At 44.0% G+C, this 22,767-nt stretch overlaps 1 protein-coding gene across 1 annotated transcript in view; it reads right to left on the reverse strand.

The window, feature by feature from the left end:
• Positions 1-3,613: 3,613 nt before the first annotated feature.
• Positions 3,614-22,767, reverse strand: part of SUN3 (Sad1 and UNC84 domain containing 3) — a 31,149-nt gene continuing 11,995 nt past the window's right edge. The window contains exons 4-10 of the mRNA XM_060632072.3: positions 20,414-20,454; positions 18,737-18,902; positions 17,108-17,192; positions 12,476-12,591; positions 11,318-11,485; positions 5,091-5,183; positions 3,614-3,930 (exon numbers count right to left, since the gene is read on the reverse strand). Of these exons, the coding sequence (XP_060488055.2) occupies positions 3,811-3,930; positions 5,091-5,183; positions 11,318-11,485; positions 12,476-12,591; positions 17,108-17,192; positions 18,737-18,902; positions 20,414-20,454 (789 nt within the window). The 3' untranslated portion in view covers positions 3,614-3,810. The remainder of the gene's footprint in view (positions 3,931-5,090; positions 5,184-11,317; positions 11,486-12,475; positions 12,592-17,107; positions 17,193-18,736; positions 18,903-20,413; positions 20,455-22,767) is intronic.

A 22,767-nucleotide genomic window follows, 5' to 3' on the forward strand; every position in this document is an offset into this window, starting at 1 on the left:
ATTTCGAGCCCTATGTCGGGCTCTGCACTAACAGTGCGGAGCCTGCTTGGGATTCTCTCTCTCTCTCTCTCTCTCTCTCTCTCTCTCTGCCCCTCTGCTGCTCACACTGCCTCTGTCTTTCCCAAAATAAATAAGTAAACTTAAAAAACAATTAAAAAAAAATCTCAACAGTACGGGGTTCAGAGAGCTTCTGCGTTGGTGGACACATCCATGTGCCGGGAGGGTGGCACACCCCAACTCCACAGGGACAGAAGCCTTCGTATGTGGGACCCTTCCAGACCTCACCTTATGTATCTTTGTCTGGCTGTTCATCCTTGTCCTTTATTATATAATAAACTGGTAAATATACTTATTTCCCCCAGTTCTGTGTTCTGGCAAATAACTGAATCCAAGGCGGGACAGGTGGTCATGAGAACCTCCGATTCATAGCCAAGTTGGACAGATATTGTGGGGAACCTGGGGACCTGCCACTTGGCATCGCAGGTGAAGAGAGTCTGGTGGGACTGAGCCCTTAACCTGTGGTATCTGCACAGGCTCTGGTTAGTGTCTGAACGGAGCTGAACCACAGGACGCCCAGCTGGTGTCACAGACTTGCTTGGTGTTGGGGGAACAAAAGCCCACATCCAGCATCAGAAAGTGGTCAGGTCGTCGTGTGAGAGTAGAGGAGAAACATGGCAGAAATGAGTTTTTCCTTTACAACTATTATGTAAGAAAGCAAAAGATCATGTCATAAAAAAGGTTTGATGTCTAAGTAGGTAATGTTTTCCCATGATCTGAAAACAAAATATTATGCAGTGGGACATTTTGCTCCCACCCACGTGGGAATCCTCCTGCTAAACACTGCTGATGAATAACTTTCTAGGTACAAACACGTATATACACATATTTTTTTTTTTTTTGCACATGACATCTTGTTGAGTCAGAGGGTATATGCATCTGTAATGTCGCTAGATATCGCCACGTTCCCTACGTCATGGTTGTGCCTGTTCACGTTTTCACCAGCAATGTGTGGGAGCCTGTTTTTCCGAAGCCTTTCCGTTAAAGTGTGATTGAACTTTTGAATTGTTCTAATTTCACTGCTGAAACAAGGTTCCGTGTCACTTTTTCCATTTTTCATAAAACAAATACATTTGAATACCTTTTTACGTGTTTCTGTGAGCCCTCAGTTCATACTTTTGGGCTGTATTTCTGTACCTATTGATATTATTGTTGCCTTCTTGAGACTCTTGACATATGGGAAAGTAAGTCCTTCTAATATCAATGGCAAGTCTTTTTTTTCCTATTTTGTTTAAGGTTTTGTTGGCCATGCAGAGGTTTTTTGTTGTTGTTGTTTGGGATGTAGTGGAATTTGTTTTTTTCTTTTGTGGCTTCTGAAGCTTGAACCATACTTGGAAAGGTCTTCCTCTAGCCAGTGCCATGCAGGAATTACCACAGGGTTTGTTTTATTTTTATGGTTTAATTACACCTGTTAATCTTTTACCGGTTGGAAGTTCCTCATGTTGTCAAGTGAGAGATATGGTTGCAACTTTATTTTTCTAATGAGCGGATAATTGCCCCAAGCCCAGCCTTGTTTTTCTTTTTCCCTCTTGAGAGGTAGAGCGAGAGGGGGAGGAGCAGAGAGAGAGGAGAGGGAGAATCCCAAGCAGGCTCCACACCGTCAGCGCAGAGCCAGACACGGGGCTCGATCCCACAGACCGTGAGATCATGGCCTGAGCCGAAACCAAGAGTGGGACGCTTAACCTACTGAGCCACCCGGCTGCCCCAGCAGTCTTGTTTCTTCCATCCCCTTTTGAGATGCCGCCTGCATCACATACACTGTTCCCACACAGATAGGGATCCATTTCTGACATACCGGAAAGACTTTCTTGTCTGTTCCATGGGTCTGTCAATGTTTTGGTACCACACCATCATTTAGCATCTCTCTCTCTCTCCTAAACGATTCCGGAATGCCAATCCCAGTGTGTGGGGTTTTCTTCTTCCACACCAAGCAATTCTCCCACACCAGGGGAGTGTCCTACAGTTCAACTCAAGTCTGACACCGTCTGCCTGGAGACGGCGTCCGAACCGCAGGCTGAGGGCTGGGTCCCACAAGGCTGCCTCTCCCCCCCCCCCCCCCCGCTCCTGCTTCAGATTCCCGGGTGTCACCTGTGCTCCTGACTCATGCCCCCCTCTTCTTGGGTTCAGGTAACTTGCTGGAGTGGGTCAGAGGAGTGAGAAACACTTTACTTACTGGATCACCGGTCTATTATAAAAGGACAGAACTCAGAGACGGCCAGACAGGAGAGTTGCCCAGGGCGACCACTGGGGAGAGGGCATGGAGCTTCCATACCTCCCCAGGGCACGACTAACCCCCAAATCTCTGCGCTCACCAACCCGGAAGCGCTTCAAACCCCATCCTTTTGGGTTCTTGCACAAGCTTTAGTATGTGAGCGCACGTGATTTAATCATTGGCCACAAGTGATTGAGTTCCATCTCTAGTCCCTCTCCCTTTACTGGAAGGTTGGGGGCGGGGCCGAAGGTTCCAAACCACAAATCCTGGTTGGTTCCCCTGGCAACCAGGGTGTTTTATGGTCCTTAGGTGCCTCCCCCCCCAGCCCAGGTCACCTCATTGGCAGAGACACCCTGATGCTCTCATAAATTGCCAGCGTTTTAGGAGCTCAGAGCCAGAAATGCAGACAAAGGCCAAATGTATCTTTCTTATTATAAATCACAGTATCATAGAGTTATTTCCCTCTGTTGATTCTTTCAGAGGCTTCCTGGCTTCCTAATGTGTTTATATTTCCATTTGAACCTCAGAATCAATTTGGTTCAAAGCACAACTCTTTTGGTTTTTTAGGTATATATGTCTTGTAATTTTTTTTTAACTTTTTAAAATTGAAAATATCCAATACAGGTGCTAAATGTAGGCAGAATAGTGTGAGTGGACTCTCGTAGGCCAGCACTCAACTTCAACTATCGTTTACGGCCAATCTTCTTCATTGACCCCCCGAACGCATATCCTCCTTGTATATAATTTTAAAACATACCCCAAATATATCATTTCATCTGTAAATATTTGTTTGTTTGTTTATTTAATTTAAATTTTAGAGGAGGGGGAGGGGCAGAGAGAGAGAGAGAATCCCCAGCAGGCTCCACACTGTCAGCGCAGAGCCTAATGTGGGGCCTCGAACTCTCCAACCGCGAGATCATGACCTGACCTGAGCTGAGATCAAGAGTTGGACGCTTAACAGACTGAGCCACCCAGGGGCCCTGATGTCGATTTATATAATTTGTATCTACTAACTTCCTGCAGCTTCTTCCTCGTTTGTAATGTATTCCTTAATTGACTTCACTTCATTTCAAGGAATTCATCAAGCCGTCTGCAAATAGTCAGGGACAGACTTTTTCTCTCATTTTTGCCTCTAATTTCTTCTGCTTCCTGGTTGCATTGAGCCGGTGCCTGCAGTCACTGTCTGATCACTGTTATATATACATATACTTCATAGCGGTGATGGTGCGTACCCATGGCTCATATGCTTATGCTTGTATGAATAATGGAGACTGTTGACTAATACCAGCTTCTTCCAAATACATACTTATTTTCAGTGCTTCCACATGATGCATCCTCAAAAGCTACACTACCACAAGAAGATTGAATTTATTTTTGTATTTTTTACGAGTAAAACTCATTCACATTTTCTGAGCAGGTATGAACCACTTTGAGGTTCCCCTCCCACCCCCATTTTGATGCCTATGGGTGCGATGAATCTAAGGAAGTAAAACGAGTCACATATTCTGGACCTGTGGTCACGGCCGTCTGCCTGGCTTCCTCTAGGGGTACTCTCCTGGGGTGCCGTGGACCCTGAACCTATACAAACACGTGTACTTCGGGTGACCCCAGTTGCTGAGGATTTTAAGTTTCACACATAATAAAGGTTCGGAAACTTCGTGCTGAAAATAAAGAGAAGATACAAATCAATGTCTTATAAAGAAAACCATCTCAAAGAATCCCAAGGTATGCAGATCTAATGGAGAATTTGTGGACGCTTTCTTTCCTTCCTAAACAGTATTTTATGAGACACCAGTCTAATGGATGGGAAAACAAGTTCCTTTAAGTACAGGGCTCATAAGAAGGGTGAGAGAGAAGGAAATAATGTGGTGGTCTGGACATCAAATGCCTCTGCCCGTCCCACAGGGTCCCCATGTGGGAATGGGAGACACGGCTGAACAATCAAATAGGAAACCCCACTGGGTCATTCGTTTCTGACACGTATAGTGTTTTCAACTTAGATTATCTCAGCGTTGGCCGAGAGGTATCGTACGCAGCACACTTATTTTGACACGGTAGACGATGCCGTCTTAAGTCTTCCTGTGGCTAATGAGAAATAATGAAAATATATTTCATATACCTTAATGGCTTTCAGGGGGTTTATATCTTAACAGGTGGCATTTTCTCCCCCTTGAGTTAGGAAGAGAGGTATCACTCACACTGTGTGATAGAAGTATTTATTCTCTCTTCCTGAGTTCCTGTCTCCCTACAACCATCTCTATCCCCTGTACCCAATGGGAGATAACATACTATCAAGGGAGCCCAAGAGGTAAGAGAAGGAGTGAGAAAATAATTATAGTAAAAAAAGGGGGGGGGAGTAGCAAATAAGGAAGAATCTGGCTTAGAACACGTTCTGGTACTTGCCTGGTGTTTTGCATTAAAATCCACGTAGCATGGGGCGCCTGGGGGGCTCAGTCGGTTAAGTGTCCGACTCTTGGTTTCAGCTCAGGTCATGATCTCACAGTTTGTGAGTTCAAGCCCCACATCGGGCTCTGTGCTGACAGTGCAGAGCCTGCTTGGGACTCTCTCTCTCCCTCCCTCTCTCTCTCTGTGCCCCACCCTGCTCACTCTCTCTGTCTGTTTCTCAAAAATACATAAACTTAAAAAAATAATTTAAAAAAATCCATGTAGCACTTGGAGCTACAAATTAAAGTTCAGCTAAGCCTTCCTTAGCTCACACTTTGGTCATAATTATCCTCTTATAGCACTTTGCATCAACCCCACAAACCCATTCTGGGGATGGAGCTCCTCACACCCCATCTTTTCCCGGGGCTCTCATTACCTGGAGCTTGAATGTTTGAATGGTGGTTCCTGTTTTGTTATACACAAACCGACCCAGGAGAACTTCTTCTCCCTCACAGTGTTTCAAGATGCCCTGTGAAAGGAAACAACAGACATGGGGGCGTGTCACGAATGGATGCTCAGTTGAATAAACGGAGCCTGTTGTCTGTTCAAGTAGCCACAATTCACGAGACACCTTGGGTGTCTACCAGGGCGCGGTGCTGTGCTAGGTGCCAGTGTTTCCCTATAAACCCAAAAGGCATTTAACTGGGGGGCTTGTGAGGCAAGAAACGGGTTGACCACAGGGCTGACTGGACATATAGACGATAGGTAGATCAATCGATAAAACGATCGATTGATCAATAGATAGATGATAGTTGGATAGATGACAGATCAACCAACAGGTAGATGATAGATAGATAGATAGATAGATAGATAGATAAGTAGATGATAGATGATAAATAGACGATAAATAAATAGTATCTATCTATAGACAGATTGACCAATACGTAGATGATAGATAAGTAAATGATAGATGGTGGATAAATAGATGATAGATGATAGAGACAGAGAACCAGAGCAAATCCCAGGATTAACTCTGGTCTAATAACTGAATTTGCTGTTGGCATACTTTGAATGAAGGAAACACAAAATAAGTTCCCATGCTGACCCAATGTTTTCCAAAATGAGCGAAATTTAACCCAATTGCCAGACTCAGACAACCCAAGTAACTCCAAAAAGTAAGCTTTTGTTGACTGAAAGAAAATAGTGTTATTTGTATGCTATTTCCCTTGGGCTTTTTCGTTCCTTCTCTACCCTTCAAAATGGAAGTTTTTTGAGAGGAGACAGCCTGGTGGAAATTAATTTTGTGAATCTAAACTTTGTCATTAGTTTCCCCAAATCATGGAAACACAATGCACGAAGGGTCCATTAGTTCAACCGTTTTATAATGAAAATTATATGATATGTAACTTTGATATGTAAACTTTATCACAGTTTTTTAAACATGTCAGCTCTATACCTAACATGGGATTTGAACCCATGACCTCGGGATCAAGAGTCATACACTCCACTGACTGAGCCAGCCAGGTGCCCCATTATAATTTTATTAAAAGAATTGCCTACACCATGATTAAACAATGCAGCCACAATTATATGTACATACAATTCAAACCTCATTCATAGCTGACCCTAGAACATGGGTTCAACCATGTGGATCCACATACACATGGATTTATTTTGGTAAACATAGTACAGAACTGTATTTTCTCTTCCTTTTGACTTTCTCCTTTTTTAATGTTCATTTATTTTTGAAATTGAAAGAGAGCAAGTGGGGGAGGGACAGAGAGAGGAGGACAGAGGATCTGAAGTGGCTCTGTGCTGACAGCAGTGAGCCTGACATGGGGTTCGAACTCACGAACCTCGAGATCATCACCTGAGCCGAAGTCAGATGCTTAACCGACTGAGCCATCCAAGTGCCCCTTTTTGTGAGTTTCTTCATAACATTTTCTCCTCTCCAGCTTCCTTCCTTGGAGGAATACAGCATATAATGTATGTAACATACAAACTATGTGTTCATCGACTGTTTATGTTATTATAAAACTTCTGGTCACCGTAGGCTGTTAGTAGTTAAGTTTTTGGGTGGTCAAACATCACCACTGCTGGGGGCGGGGGGCCAGCTGTAGTTTATCCTGTTAAGGGAGGTGTGCGAGTTTTATTGCCGCCTTCTTTATCACTGCTTTAATTTCACTGCTTCATAAATTTGCTAAGAGAAGAGAAAAAGGATGAGAAGTGGTTTTTATTGCCTGATGGGCTACCCATAATTCATCTATAATGAGCAACTGAGTGCGCCTCTCTGAGGTGGGGTTCGACCCGCTCAGATCCAACCTAAGTCAGCTGTAGGTGTCAGCAGACTCTGAGTCAAAGGGGAGCAGCTTCTGTTCTGTCCTGTGACCCCAGAATCATGGCATTTATAGGTGTTCCAATGGTGCACAGAGCAGGCCGGGCGCCCATGTTTTAACTGTGAGACCCCCTCCAGATGGGGTCACCGGGGAACTGAAGAAAGGCACAAGTTGGGCGCCTGGGTGACTCAGTCGTTTAAGTGTCTGCCTTCGGCTCAGGTTGTGATCTCATGGTTTGTGGGTTCAAGCCCCGCGTCGGGCTCTGCCTGCTTCAGATCCTCTGTCCCCCCTTCTCTCTGCCCCTTCCCCACTCACACACTCTTAAAATAAATCAACTTAAAAAATTTTTTTTAAAGGCTTAAAAAAAAGAAAGGCATAAACCAACAGGGAACACCTGGGAACAGACACTAAGACAAGAAGTCTGCAGATAGCCAGCTGGTGACTGGTGGAGTGGCCTGGAGAAAGCACGGATTACCCTGTGTGTAGGGGGACCAGCAGCATGTTGATACTGTCATTGCAAGTATCCAGAAAGGGCAGAGACGGGGTCATGGGGTGGGGGATGGGAGGGGGCTGCAGTGCGGGGGGGGAGGGGGGGGAGGGTACCATGCACCTGTTCTCACAGCGTGTGGCTGGCCACGCTGAAATCTCCATGCAACAAGGTTGCGGGATTCCTTGAGGGTCAACCTAACCCTGTATCACACTGGGGGCTCCGGAAGAAACAGCCCAAGCAGACCACCCACCCAAGAAGCTCACACACGAAGTGTGCAGAGCTTTGAGCTAGCTTTTCACCCTTTGTCTCTGAAATGCGACAGAAAAGCATCACCAGACACGAGAGAAGAGCCACTTTCAACAAATAGGAAAAGTGGTATTTGGGGATAAAGACAGGGGAGGGAACAGAAGAAAACACCACAGAACTGAAACGAATTCTGTTAATATCTTCCAAAACTGAACATACTGTATCCATGAAGGAAGACATTTAGACATTAAAGATGGGAGTTATTTACAGAAAAAAGAAAAAGTCTTGGAATAATCATGACAGCAGAAATGAAGAATTCAGCAAATGGGTTAGGATATAAGTTGGCAAAATCTTTCAGAAGGTGGAGCAAAGAAACAGAGGAGAATCAGAGAGAAAAGATTTTTTTTTAAATAATAGAAGAGGTGATTATGTTGAATCCCCAGGATGCAGAGATGAAGTTTATGCAGATCAGATAAGAGGGGGCAATGCGGACAAGAAGGACATCTTTAAAAAGTAAAATAAAGAAGAAACTTAGAAACTGTCTGACATGAAGGAACATAATGGCAGGATTTTGACACTCCTGAAAAAGAGATAATGAATGTTTTTGTGATAGGAATATAGAAAAGTAAGCAAATTATTTTTTAAGTTTATTTATTTATTGTGAGAGAGAGAGAGCAGGGGAGGGGCAGAGAGAGAGGGAGAGAGAGTCCCTAACAGGCTCTGCACTATCAGCACAGAGCCCGACGTGGGGCTCGATCCCATGAACCTCGAGATCATGACCTGAGCTGAAATCAAGAGTCAGATGCTTAACCGACTGAACCAGCCAGGTGCCTCAAGCAAAGTGAATTAAAAAGAGACATTTGTTGTCCTCAGGAACATCAAAACTCTTACACAAAGAAACTCGTATACGATATGGCTCAAATGAGAACATCACTGACACGGTTACAGCGAAAACACTGCATACCGATTGAAAGTAAGAGATACTATCTGGCAGCATCTCGAACATGAAATGTAGGTTTACCATGTGATCTAGTAATTTCACTTCCAGGTACAGTTCCGAGTGAAAAGAAAACCAATGTCCACACAAAGATTCATACACAAACGTTCCCAGCAGCATTAATCATCACAGTCAAAAAAGTGGAAGCAAACCCAACACCCATCATCTGATGAATGGATACGTAAAACGTGGTCTATCCACCCAGAGAAGTAGTTATTATTCAACAATTGAAAAAATAAAGTGCTGACACGCTATGACACAGGTGAACCTTGAAAACATGATCCCAAGTGGGAGGAGCCATTCGCTAAGGACCACATGTTCTATGATTTCATTTATAGGAAATATCCAGAATGAGTGACTCTACAGAGACTAAGTAGGTCAGTGGTGGTGGGGAGTGACAGAAGATGAGAGGTGACAGCTAACGAGTGCACGTTTTCTGTCGGGAGCAACAAAAAGGTTCCAGGGGCACCTGGGTGGCTCAGTTGTTGAGCGTCTGACTCTAGATTTTGGCTCAGGTCATGATCTCACAATTTGTGAGATCAAGCCCCACACCAGACTCTGTGCTAATAGTGCTTAGGATTCTCTCTCTCTCTCTTTCTCTTTCTGCCCTTCCCCTGACTCGAGCTCTCAAAAGAAATAAACATTTTTTAAACATGTTCTAAAATTGATGATAGGGATGCATCCTCAACTCTGTGAATATACCACAAGCCACTGAAGTGTACATTTTATGTATTTGAATTGCTCGCGTGTGAATTACATCTCAATACACTTGTTGTTTTTTGTTGTTTTTTTTTTTTTATAAAAAAGTAAGACATAAAACTTTGGGGAGGTTGGGAGAGCCACGGAAGAGGCTACTCTTCATTTTTCATCAAAGGATACCAATGGATTACAAGCAAAACTGAAAGATCAAGAAGTAAAAGTAGGGGCACCTGGCAGGCTCAGTGGGAGGAGAGTGTGACTCTGGATTTTGGGGGTGGTGATTTCAAGCCCCCACATTAGGTATAGAGAGTACCATTTTTTTTTTTAATTTCTGTGTAATACTCCATTGTGTGTGTGTGTGTGTGTGTGTGTGTATGTATGTATGTATGTATATATATATATATATATATATATATATATATGCATATCTTTTATTTTATTTTTTATTTTTTAAAATGTACATCCAAATTAGCATCTAGTGCAACAATGATTCCAGGAGTAGATTCCTTAGTGCCCCTTCCCCATTTAGCCCATCCCCTCTCCCACAACCCCTCCAGTAACCCCCTGTTTGTTCTCCATATTTAAGTCTCTTACATTTTGTCCCCCTCCCTGTTTTTATGTTATTTTTGTTTCCCTTCCCTCATGTTCATCTGTTTTGTCTCTTAACGTCCTCATATGAGTGAAGTCATATGATTTTTGTCTTTCTCTGACTGACTCATTTCACTTAGCATAATACCCTCCTGTTCCATCCACGTAGTTGCAAATGGCAAGATTTCATTCTTTTTGATTGCCGAGTAATACTCCATTGTATATATATACCACATTTTCTTTATCCACTCATCCATCGAGGGACATTTGGACTCTTTCCGTACTTTGGCTATTGTTGATAGTGCTGCTATAAACATGGGGGTGCATGTGTCCCTTCGAAACAGCACACCTATATCCCGTGGATAAATGCCTAGTGGTGCAATTGCTGGGTCGTAGGGTAGTTCTATTTTTAGTTTTTTGAGGAACCTCCATACTGTTTTCCAGAGTGGCTGCACCAGCTTGCATTCCTAAGAGATTATTTTTCAAAAAGGGAATGTAGGGGTGCCTGGGTGGCTCAGTCTATTAAAGCGTCTGATTTCAGCTCAGGTCGTCATCTCGCAGTTCATGAGATCCAGCCCTGCGTCGGGCTCTGTGCTGACAGTGTGGAGCCTGCTTGGGATTCTCTCTGTCTCCCCTCTCCCTCTGCCTCTCCCCCACTTGTGCTTTATCTCTCTCTCAAAATAAATAAATAAACTTAAAAATAAAGAAGTAACAGGGGCGCCTGGGTGGCTCAGTCAGTTAAGCATCCGACTTCAGCTCAGGTCATGGTCTCACTGTTCCTGAGTTCGAGCCCCGAATCGGGCTCTGTGCTGACAGCTCAGAGCCTGGAGCCTGTTTCGGATTCTGTGTCTTTCTCTCTGTCTCTGCCCCTCCCCTGCCCATGCTCTGTCTCTGTCTCTCTCAAAAATAAACATACGTTAAAAGAAAAATTTCTTAAAAAGAAGTAACAATAAAAACAGATATGAAGGCAAGTACCCAAAGGAGTGGCTAAAACTGTTGCAGGCAGAAGCTTCCAGAGAGTAGAAATCTGGGGTGAGAGCCCTGGCACAAGAAAGTGCTGAATTATAAGCATATAAGAATGTTCATTTTTAAATTGTGCACAGATAGCTTTGAGAAAAGCAAAAAAAATTAAGTAATAGAACATATCTGGTCCAACCCTTGCCTTGTCGATGGCAGAGCAGAGGTCCAGGGAACAAGTAACTCTCTCACAGTGATAAAAACGGTTAGCTGCTCATCCCAGCGTCTGATTCCCAGCCACCCCCTCCTATCATAACCCACTCTGAACACCGATTTTGATTGCCTCTCACATAGACAGAAAATTCCTTGGGTGCGCTGGAGATGTTTCCTGAGGGAGACACCTTCTGGGAGATGTGCTCCATGGTAACAGCAGTGGGTGTGATCTTCCTGGCGAGCTGGATCAGGGCGTGACCCTGGGAACCTGGGAAGGCCCAGCACTTTCCAGGATGGACATCTGGCTGGAAAGAAAACATGGAGTTAATCTCTTATGTGGCTGTATAAATCCACCGCTGCAATATTGGTCAGCAAACCACTATTGACCACAGATCTCACTTACGCCCATAACATGAAGGCGTTTTATGGGTACATATCACGCAGGAAAACTGCCAAGATACCTATGGATTCGGTTGTTCTTCCAGAGCACATTATGTTTATGGCAAACAAAGCCCTTTATTGCAGGATTATATATTATATGATTAGATAATTGATTTACGGTGTTTTCTTTTGTTGCTCTAATTAGACTGTGGGCAGCTAGAAGGCGGCGAGCTGGCATGGGTGGTAAAGATATGATGGTGGTGGAGATGGAGATGGCAGTGGTTGTAAGAAAGAAAAATGACTTCTACCATTTTCTAGATCTAGAGTCTGGAATGAGATCCATACGATTGCTCCTGAAGGGCTTCCTACCTTGAGAACTGACTTTAGGTTTGTAGGTTATAGTTAAGAAGAGCCCCACCATCTGTTGATGTCTGTCCAGAGCCTTTTGAATTGAACTTGAATGTTAGCGGAAATCTTATTTGGAAATTTCTCCTGTTGTAACTGGACTTTGTAAGAATGCATTGGCCTGAGCAGCATGTAGCACAGTGTGGGAGCTGAGGGGACATGCACCTTGAGCAGGTATTTGTTCAAAGACTGAAGCTTTCAAAGAAAAAGGGGGTGGGGCACAGAATCAACGTAAGGAAAAGACATGGAATGTCTATGTCCTATTTAAGAAGTCAAATCATCTAGTCTACTGATCTTAAAATAAAAACAATTAATAATTAATCAATCATAATTTACTGCTCATACAATAAGAAATAATTTATATCGTTTGATGACCATTGAAATGCAAGAGGATGGGTTCAGATTCTGTGACAAGTTCAGAGTGGCCTCCGTTTCGGTGTTAATATTTTCATGATACATAATAAGAACAAAACCCTAAAATAATAGATTCCTCTTAGTCTAGCTTTTACCTGAAGAATAACATCTGGGGGCATTTCATAGGTTAAGAACCCGATCCCATGCCAGTAAAGTTTTGCTTTATTATTTTTGTAACTTTCGGAGGTCCCAGCTTCAATGACAGAGGCCCCTAAAAAGATAACATAATTAAAAAAAATAAAACATTATGCAGCCCCAAACACGTCACTTGTATTTTATTTATTTTATTTTTAAGATATTTATTTATTTTTAGAAAGAGAGGGGGGCACAGAGGGACAGAGAATCCCAAGCAGGCCCCAAGTCGCCAGCACAGAACCCAACATGGGAATCGATACCATGAATCACGAAACATGAGATCGTGACCTGAAGTGAAATTAAGAGTCAGACGTCCAACCAACTGAGCCACCAAGGCACCCCAGTCATTTATATATATATATAAATGTGTATATATATTGTATGTATATATATATATATACACACATATACAAATATATAACTGTATATATATGTATATAGAAATAACATTTTTTAAATGTTTATTTATTTTTTTTTTTATTTTTTTTTTTAACGTTTATTTATTTTTGAGACAGAGAGAGACAGAGCATGAACAGGGGAGGGGCAGAGAGAGAGGGAGACACAGAATCCGAAACGGGCTCCAGGCTCTGAGCTGTCAGCACAGAGCCCGACGCGGGGCTCGAACTCACGGACCGTGAGATCATGACTGAGCCGAAGTCGGACGCTTAACCGACCAAGCCACCCAGGCGCCGCTATTTATTTTTGATAGAGAGAGAGCTAGCAGGAGAGGGGCAGAGACAGAGGGAGACAGAATCCCCATCAGGCACCACACTGTTAGCACAGAGCCCTATGTGGGGCTCGAACCCACAAACCGTGAGATCATAACCTGAGCTGAAACCACGAGTTGGAAGCTTAACCAACTGAGCCACCCCCCATCCTGGTCATTTGTATTTTAATAATGTTGTTAGCAAAATATTCCCAGGCAGATTACAAGTAAGTTAAGGTTCACACTCGGGAACTGGCTGGGAAAGTATGACTTCTGGCTCTCATTACTGCTGAGATGTTGTCACTTTGAGAAAATCATGTTTGTTCCGTGTAATTTCACAAAACTTCTGAAACTGGTATTAACTGAATTCCAGAGCAGTTGCATCAGAGGTGGAAATATCATGTGCATAGCGTTTATTACTTAAACAGACATATGGACCCCCATATTTTCACAGCTCGTGTGATGAGACTTTATGTCAGCCCAATCTACTTGAAAAAAAGCATAAAACCCGACAATGTTATAAATGTATCCACAAGTTATATTTGTAAGAGCAATTCTGTAGATTCACTGAGCTTTAATTTTAACCGAAGAAATACAAAAGTATACTCATCAAATGTTATCCCTTCAGGTTATTTCATTTTAGAAGCAAAATGTAGTTTAGACACAAGAAATTAAGAAAATGCAAATCATTTCCTCAAGCTTTATCTGGATATCACAATACAAAGCTAAAAATGCATGTACCTGACTGAGTATCCAATTGCCAGTATTTTTTCTGAGATGGCAGAATCTGAAATAGTTACTGTTCACCTAAGGTTGCCAGATTTAACAAGTAAAAATACAAGACTCCCAGTTAAATTTGAATTTTAGATAAAAAAATAAGCAGTTTTTTAGTATGAGCGTGTCCCATACAATATATGGGAGATACTTATACTTAAAAGTTAGTTGCTGTTTGCCTGAAATTCACATGTAACTGGGCATCCTTTTTTTTTTTTTATACTAAGCAGGTTTTCTTTTCTTTTAAGATTTTTTAAATTTTATTTATTTTGAGAGAGAGACAGAGAGAGAGAGAGAGATAGAGAGAGAGAGAGGGAGAATCCCAAGTAGGCTCCAGGATATCAGCACAGAGCCCTACATGGGGTTTGATCCCATGAACCATGAGATCACGGCCTGGCCAAAATCAAGAGTCAGATGCTTAACCTACCAAGCCGCACAGGTGCCCCTAAGCAGGTTTTCTTGATCAATTTTTTTTTTAGGATCTTATTTTTAAGTAATCTCTACACCGAACAAGGGGCTTGAACTCACAACCCTGAGATCTCACAACCCCGAGATCAAATGTCAAACACTCTACTGACTGAGCCAGCCAGGCGCCCCAGGTATATAGGTTTTTTTTTTTTTTTTAAGAATGTATATGTATTTACTTTTTCATTCATTTATTTTTAAATTTCTAATCAGCTTTATTCAGATAAAATCCACATACTACATTATTCACCCATTTCAAGAGTACAAGTGGGTGGTTTTTCGAATATTCACAGAGTTGTACAACCATGACCACAATCAATATCAGAACATTTCAATCAGGGGCACCTGGGTGGCTCAGTTGGTTGAGAACCCAACTCTTAATTTTGGCTCAGGTCAAGATCTCACGGTTCGTGAGATCAAGCCCCGTGTCAGGCTTTTTGCTGACAGCACAGAGCCTGCTTGGGATTTTCTTCCTCTCTCTCTGCTCCTCCCCTTCCCCCAAAAAATAAATAAACATTTTATTTTTTTTAATTTTTTTTAATGTTTATTAATTTTTGAGAGAGAGACAGACAGACAGACAGAGACAGAGCATGGGCAGGGGAGGGGCAGAGAGAGAGGGAGACACAGAATCCCAAGCAGGCTCCAGGCTCCGAGCTGTCAGCGCACAGCCAGACGTGGGGTTCAAACCCACGAACCGTGAGATCATGACCTGAGCTGAAGTCGGACACTTAACCCACTGAGCCACCCAGGCACCCCATAAATAAGTAAACATTTTAAAAAAGAAATCTTGTCTGAACTTAGTCACAAGAATCTTTCTTTTAGAAGTTTTATAGCTTTAAACTTTACATTTAGGTCAGTCTCCCATTTTGAGTTAATTTTTGTAAGGTGTAAGTGATGAGTCGAGATTTATTTGCTGAAAATGTCTCACTTCTCCAGCACCATTAACTTGCCTTTTCTCCTTTGTCAAAAATCAACTTGCCCTCTATGTGTGGGACTATTTCTGGACTCACTATTCTGTTCCACTGATTTCAGCAAGACCACACTCTGTTAATTACTGTAGCTCTGTAATAAGCCTTAACATCAGAGAATGTCAATCTTCATACTTTGTTCTTCCTTTTCTTTTTTTTTTTATATTTATTTTGAGAGAGAGAGAGAGCACGAGTGGGGAAGTGCAGAGGGAGAGTCAGAGGATCTGAAGCAGGCTCCAAGCTGACAGCAGAGAGCCCCATGCGGGGCTTGAACTCACAAACCACGAGATCATGACCTGAGCCGAAGTCAGACGCTTAACTGAATGAACCTCCCAGGCTCCCCTGTTCTTCGTTTTCAAAACTGTTTTGGCTATTCTGGTTCCTCTGTGATTCCACATACATTTTAGAAACAACTTATAGATTTGTATAGACAATTCTGCTGGGATTAAGTCAATAGACCAGTTAGCAAGAATTGCCATCTTAAATGAATTGACCCTTCTAATCCATAAACGTGTAACTCACCCCCACGTGGGTCACTTCTGGGTTTTTCATTGCCCTCCAGAATCTGCCTGCTTTTGTTTACTTTTCATCAGACTTGGGTAGTTGCTTTTTATATTTTGTCCAAAACTTTTAGTCGTATGTATTCAGTTGGTGGAGGAGGTGGGGGGATGGGAAGCTGGCATGGGCGCCCTCCGTCTTGGCTCAAGAAGCTGGTATCTTGTCTCACATTTATTGAGAAACCATAACCATTTTCTGCTTTCCCTTACTCTAGTGGGTTATCCCTGGACTTACACTTGTCATCATGAATTCTTTAAAATGGAAGCCGTAAATACATTCAATAGGGAAGAGGAAAGAAAGCATAAAAATGGTGTATCCAAATGCCAATACTGATAAAAAAAGGATTCTGCAGTTCACCTTCCTATGCTTTATCTCAATGCTGATTCTCCCCAAACTTCAGGGAATTCAGGTTCAGCAAGTCTCTTCTCTTGCTCTGTCTATTTCAACACACACACACACACACACACACACACACACACACACACACACACACCCCGTATAATCATTCTAGTCCAAATGCTGTCAACTTGATACAGGATACAGATTTATGGCCCCACTATAAATCTGGCTTTGTCAGTTGGTAAATACCAGTGTGACTGCGTGTGGTTTACACTTTCTCCCTCTTTCTCTCTTTCTACATGGTTCACTGAACACATTGTTTATAGGCTATCACAGGCAGGTAGAGAATATTAAGGTTCATGGTCTAAACTCTAAGCACTTAAGCATTAATTTTATTAATGGCAAGACATTTAGAACACATCCTGTCTTTCACCACGATTCTTCAATCACGAATAATGCATTTAGATTAGTCATTAGCCGTCATTGTAGGTTGTAATGATTGTGTCACCTGTTCTATTTTCTGCATCCCCAACCTCACTGTGACACATCAGCTTCCTTCATGGTCCTGGACTCATGCTAATGAAGATGCACACCTTTGCTGCCTCTGAGATGTGCACCCAGAAAACATCAACTACAACCATGTCTATCGTCTGCCTCATTGTCTAGATTTGCTCATTTTTCCTCCTTCTCAATTACTGGACAGATAACTATGTTTTCTTAATAAACACATATGGAGAATCGAGACCCTTGGGAAGCATGAACTTTTTCCAGTTTTTACTCACCTGCTGACTTAAGGGCATAGTCAGCCATCTGGACTTGGTCTTCTCTCAACTTTTTAAGGATGGAATTCACCAAGTTTGACATTTCCTGTACAAATATTAAAAAGGGGTTTCTGTTAATCGCAGCCAAGTGTTTGAGTTTTGACAATTCACTTTGTCGATTTGGACCTACGGGCCATCATCTGCCAAATAACAATAACAGTGAACATCTACTGAGCTGCACACATCCAAGCACTGTGCACAGATTTCTAATGACCTTCATGGCTCTGTGGGATCGCCACTCCCCAGGGCAGCTGACATGTGTCCAGACACCCTCCAAGTCCCAGCAAGTTTGGACCGAAGTCCCCTTTGGAAGCCCCAACAACTGCCTGTCGTACTGTGATCCCCACCACCCCCCATCATTCGGGTCTCATTTAGTAATAAAGACTTGAACATTCTGTAAGTATTCAGTAATCAAGGCAGTTGACAGAGAGCATGTGACTGCTTGTTAGCAGGTATCCATCCTTTGAGTTAATATTGGACTCTTGGTTACGCAAGAAGACCACTGATTTCACCTCAGGTCATGATCTCACAGGTCATGGGATCGAGCCCCATGTCAGCCTCTGCAATCACAGCACAGAGCCTGCTTGGATTTCTCTGCACCACGCCCCCTTTCCCTCCCTGCTCTCTCTCTCTCAAAATAAATAAATAAACCTAAAAAAATATATTGGCTTCTTAAGGGCATTCTGATTCTCAAAAAGCAGAAGCCCCACCCTTCAAGCTGTGACTGATGGAAGCCCTGTCCCAGGGCCATGACAAAATAGGGTCTAGAAGACAGCAGGTGTCAGGGTGAGGTTTCTGGGTGCTTCAGAAAGTAGACATCATTCCCTCTCTCCCTGCCTCTCTGCCCATGCTGTCTCTCTCAAAATAAATAGATAAATAAACTTAAAAATATACTTTTAAAAATAGGGCCACGTGGGTAGCTCAGTCAGTTGAGTGTCTGACTCTTGATTTCAGCTCAGGTCATGATCTCACAGTTTGTGAGTTTGAGCCCCATGTCAGGCTCTGTGCTGACAGTGTGGAGCCTACTTAGGATTCTCTCTCTTTCTCTCTCTCTCTCTCTCTCTCTCTCTCTCCACCCTTTTTGCTTGTGCTCTTTTCTTTTCTCTCAAAATAAATAAACAAAAAAATGTATAATATTTTTATTTATGGACCTGAATCAGGCGCACTTGACCTTATCAGTACCCAGCATGGGGCTCAACCCCACCAACCATGAGATCATGACCTGAGCCGAAATTAAGAGTCAAGACACTTAACTGACTGAGCCACCCAGGCGCCCCCAAAATGCTTTGTTCTTTAAGTACATGTGTATAGACATCAGAGGCTGCCACTTCTGAATGATCTTCTGTTTGTTTTACTGGAAAATAAAACAGAATCAGTCATTTACTTTGGCGGGAAGTCAGTCATATTGCCACAGTCTTCTCTGCGATTCAGCAGTGATGAAAAATTGGGTGTGTGCGGCAAGCTTTCCTGAGGTAAGCTGCTGTTAGGGAGAAGGTTAAAGAGGAGGACACAAGCCACATAACAGCCTGCACTCGATCTTTCTGCGTTGAGAAGCCGTGGAGTGTGACCCCCCCCCCAAGCCTCCCTCACCTCGTCAATGGCCCCCATGGGGTTCCGGTCCTCGCCTCCATCCGTGTCCCCGCTGTAGTTGTGCAGACCATCTCGCGTATCTCTAAGCAAAGCCTTCAGAACATCTATTTGTTCAATCAAAAATAAAATTTCTCGGAAGTTGTTCTCCAGAGTCTGGCTTTCCTTCCTGTGAATGGAGACCCCCAGTGTGAAGGGTGGGAGTGGGGGCTTCCCATCACCAGCCGGGCTTCAGGAGCAGCCGAGGAAGAAGTGATGAGGCTTTATGTTGTAGCGGAGACCAAGTCTCGAGAGAGAGCTCAGGGCCACCCCTTTGTCTAAAGAACCGCCTCTAACTACCGATGAAAGGCAAGGACACTCAGGGGAAGCTTCTGGAAGGCGGCCCAATGCTTAGGACGCACTCTTCCCAGGCAACTGAGGCTTATCCAACCTTGCATGTCCCTCCCTCAGGGCTCTGGCCGCCCTGACTGAGGCTGGATGATTTCATGGTGTGAATCCTCAAGCCTAACCCCCACCTTATTCGAATGGGAAACCCTCTGCATCGCCAGTGGGGCATGGAGATGTGGTCTTCAACCTGAGCCCTGAGGAGGGCTGGAGGCTGCAGTCTGGGGCAACTCCCTGTCACTGTCACTGGTGAGGAGGGTGCCGGACTTTACTCTTGAAGAATGGGTTCTGCCATTTTGACAGTTTGAAAATGACTGGTGGGCCGAATAAGAACATGTCAAGCCAGTAGGTATTTCTCTCTCTCTTTTTTAATGTTTATTTATTTTTGGGAGAGAAAGAGAGAGAGTGTGAGTAGGGGAGGGACAGAGAGAGAGGAGGACAGAGGATCTCAAGCAGGCTCTGCACTGACAGCAGACAGCCGGATGCAGGGCTCGAACTGTGAGCTCATGACCTGAGCTGAAGTCGGACGCTCAACTGAGTGAGCCACCCAGGTGCCCCAACAACAGGTATTCTCTTATGTTGAAAAATGTAAGCACTACTTATCTAGTATTTTCTCCCCAATTTGTAAAACAATACATGTTCACGGTTTAGAAAATATAAAACGCTTCCAGAAATAAACACCGTTACAGTTTGGTGTGTTTCTAACACTTTTTATTCCATGCAAAAAAGTTAGTAACAAAGTAGAGATCCTGTTGACAATTTTGTGTCCTGCTGCACATTAAATACATTAAATATATTTTGGAGTTATTTTGATGACTTCATAATTCTCCATTGTACGGATATTCTCGAACGTATTTAACCATAGGCCTGATTTTCTTATCTAGGCTGGTTTTCCATTTTTTTCATCGTAATCCATCTTGAAAGCACTTCTCAGCGTACAACTCCCTAAGGAATGACCCACAGGGAGGGCGCCTGGGGTGGCTCAGTCGGTTAAGCCTCCGACTACTGGTTTCAGCTCAGGTCCTGATCTCAGGGTCCATGAGTTCGACCCCCATGTCAGGCTCCACGCTGACAGTGCGGAGCCTGCTTGGGATTCTTTCTCTCTCCCTCTCTTGTTCCTCCCCCACTTGTGCTCACTCTCTCTCTCTCTCTCTCTCTCTTTCTCAAAATAAATAAACCTAAAAAAAAAGAATGACCCACAGAAGCAGGAATGATTTCATTTTTATAGTTTTACGAAAACATCCCGCTGCTGCAGTCCCGCCAGAAAGCCCTGCGTGGCAGAAAAATCTCACTCACTTTAAAAGCTCCAGGTGCTCCTTTGGCATACGAAGTCTGGCCTGGAAAACAAACAAACAAACCAACCAAATCAGTCCCAGTCCTGCCTGTCTGAATAGAGTTAGTCTTCTTATTCGTAAAGGGGAGAGAAATCACGTTTCCACCCTGATATACATGCATGGCAGGTGGGACGCTGAGTGTCCACTGAGACACCTGCGTCCTTTCCAGCCTTTCCTTGGAAAAGTCACGTTCAGGGGAGATGATCTGAAAGTGGGGAGCCTGTTGTACTGGAGTCCGAGAGGCTGTCTGTGAGGACACAGAACGGGCGGGGGGGGGGGCGGGGGGGAGGGCAGGAGTGGGGAGGCGAGAAAGAGGGAGGGAGGGGGGCAGAGGGCCATGCTGCGGCCTTAGGCTGTCCTTGTAAACAGTGAGGGGCATCCCCTTTCTACAGGAGGGACCCGATCATCGATCATCGGAAGAAGCGTGGACATTGATCTAGGCTGACAGGTGTCTGAACAGGACCATCTCCTGTCTGCACAGGTGATGCGGCCCCGTGGCTTCCAGGCCCGCCTACAAATGACTGCAAATCCAGCAGCCTCCAACAGTAGACAGGTGCTCTCTTGGTCTTGGAGGCAAGAAGTCAAATCAAGGTGCCGGCAGGGCCGTGCTTCCCTCTGAAGCTGGGCGGGAGGGACCCCCTCTGCCTCCTGGTCCTTCTGGGGTCTGGTGGCTCCCGGCTCCCCGGCGTGGAGCTGCCTCACCCAGTCTCTGCCCGGTGCCCAGGCCTTTCCGCCAGGCGCCTCTTCAGGGACACCTGTCCCTGGGTCAAGGATCCCTAAGTGTGTCTGAGGAGTCCCTGGGAAATTCAGGATCCCTAAGTGTGTCTGAGGAGACTCTTTCCAAATCGAGGTCACGCTCACAGATTCTCAGGCCACGGGACTGGCCTGCGGGGGTCACCTTTCAACCTGCCGATGCGCTGTCTGGGCAACGGTTCCCCATCCTTCTCTGCTGTTACCGCTTCTCTGTCTCAAAGACCTGACCTCCTCCAAGCTGGCTCTGCGGAAAAACAGCGCAGGCACGGAGGGCATCCCATTGGAGGGTCCCCTCTGAGGACTACGGGGCCAAAAGCAGCACGTTGTGGCACCCGGAAAAGATGACGCCCCCCCTGCCGTTTGTATGTTTTTAACCTGCTGAGCAATTTAATTCCCTGTAGGCTCCCCTCAACATGTTTCCTTTGCCAGGCACGTGTATTTGGGGGCTGATTTTGGGCAGGGAGAGACATTTATTTCTAGTTTTCTGGTTTCTGTCAGTACGGGAAATGTTTTCAACTTTTATCTCTTGTTTTCACCTTTGGCCTTAAAAGTCCATACAGGAGTGCCCAGGTGGCTCAGTCGGTTAAGCATCTGACTCTTGGTTTTGGCTCAGGTCATGATCTCACGGTTCGTGAGTTCGAGCCCCACGACAGCGTGGAGCCTGCCTGGGATTTTCTGTCTCTGCCTCTCTCCCCCGCGAAAAATAAATAAATAAATTTAAAAAAATATCCGTACAGAAAATACTCCCTCATTTATTTGCTGCTAAATGCATTTGGGGGTTCCTTGAAAACTAAACGTCTCAGGATTAAAAAAATACATATTTTATTTTGGCTTCTCCCCCAAAGGGTTTCAGCTGTTTCCTACTATAGGCACACACACAGTGTGACGCATACAATTAATTCCCTCAACTGTTCCAATCCAGTTTCCTGGAGGCATATCCAGTGTTTGAAAAGCACTATCAAGTTATTAAGATTCAAAATAAAAAGGTCACTAAAAAAACTGTGAATCGTTTATCTGTCTTTCAGGAGTTTATCCTAAGTAAGAAATTAAGCACGGTTGGAAAGATTTGGCAACGGGGATGTTTATAATATAGAAAAACTGCAAACAATTCAATTGTCTGGAAATATGTATTATTGAATATGAGATTGTTTTTCACATATTTATTCAGATATAGTCACTGGAAATTAGGCAGACATAAAATGCCATTATAACATGGTATCTAGAGAGAAGGGAAAGTTGTATAAAGTCTATCATTAATTGAATAAAAGCAGATTCTATGGTCCACAGCTTAGGATCTAAAAAGAAGTCACCCGGGGCGCCTGGGTGGCTCAGTCAGTTAAGCGTCTGACTCTTGATCTCGGTTCAAGTCATGATCTCATGGTTGGTGAGTTTGAGCCCCGTATCGGGCTCCACGCTGCCAGCATGGAGCCTGCTTAGGATTCTGTGTCCCCCTCCACCTCTGCCCCTCCCCTGCTGGTTATCTCTCTCTCTCAAAAATAAAACATAGAAAGAAGTCACCCAGAAATAAGCCCCAGTCAGTGTCATGTGATTTCTAACAGAGCT

The sequence above is a fragment of the Panthera onca genome, chromosome A2 (assembly GCF_046562875.1).
Source record: "Panthera onca isolate mPanOnc1 chromosome A2, mPanOnc1 haplotype 2, whole genome shotgun sequence".
NCBI classification, from domain to species: Eukaryota; Metazoa; Chordata; class Mammalia; order Carnivora; family Felidae; genus Panthera; species Panthera onca.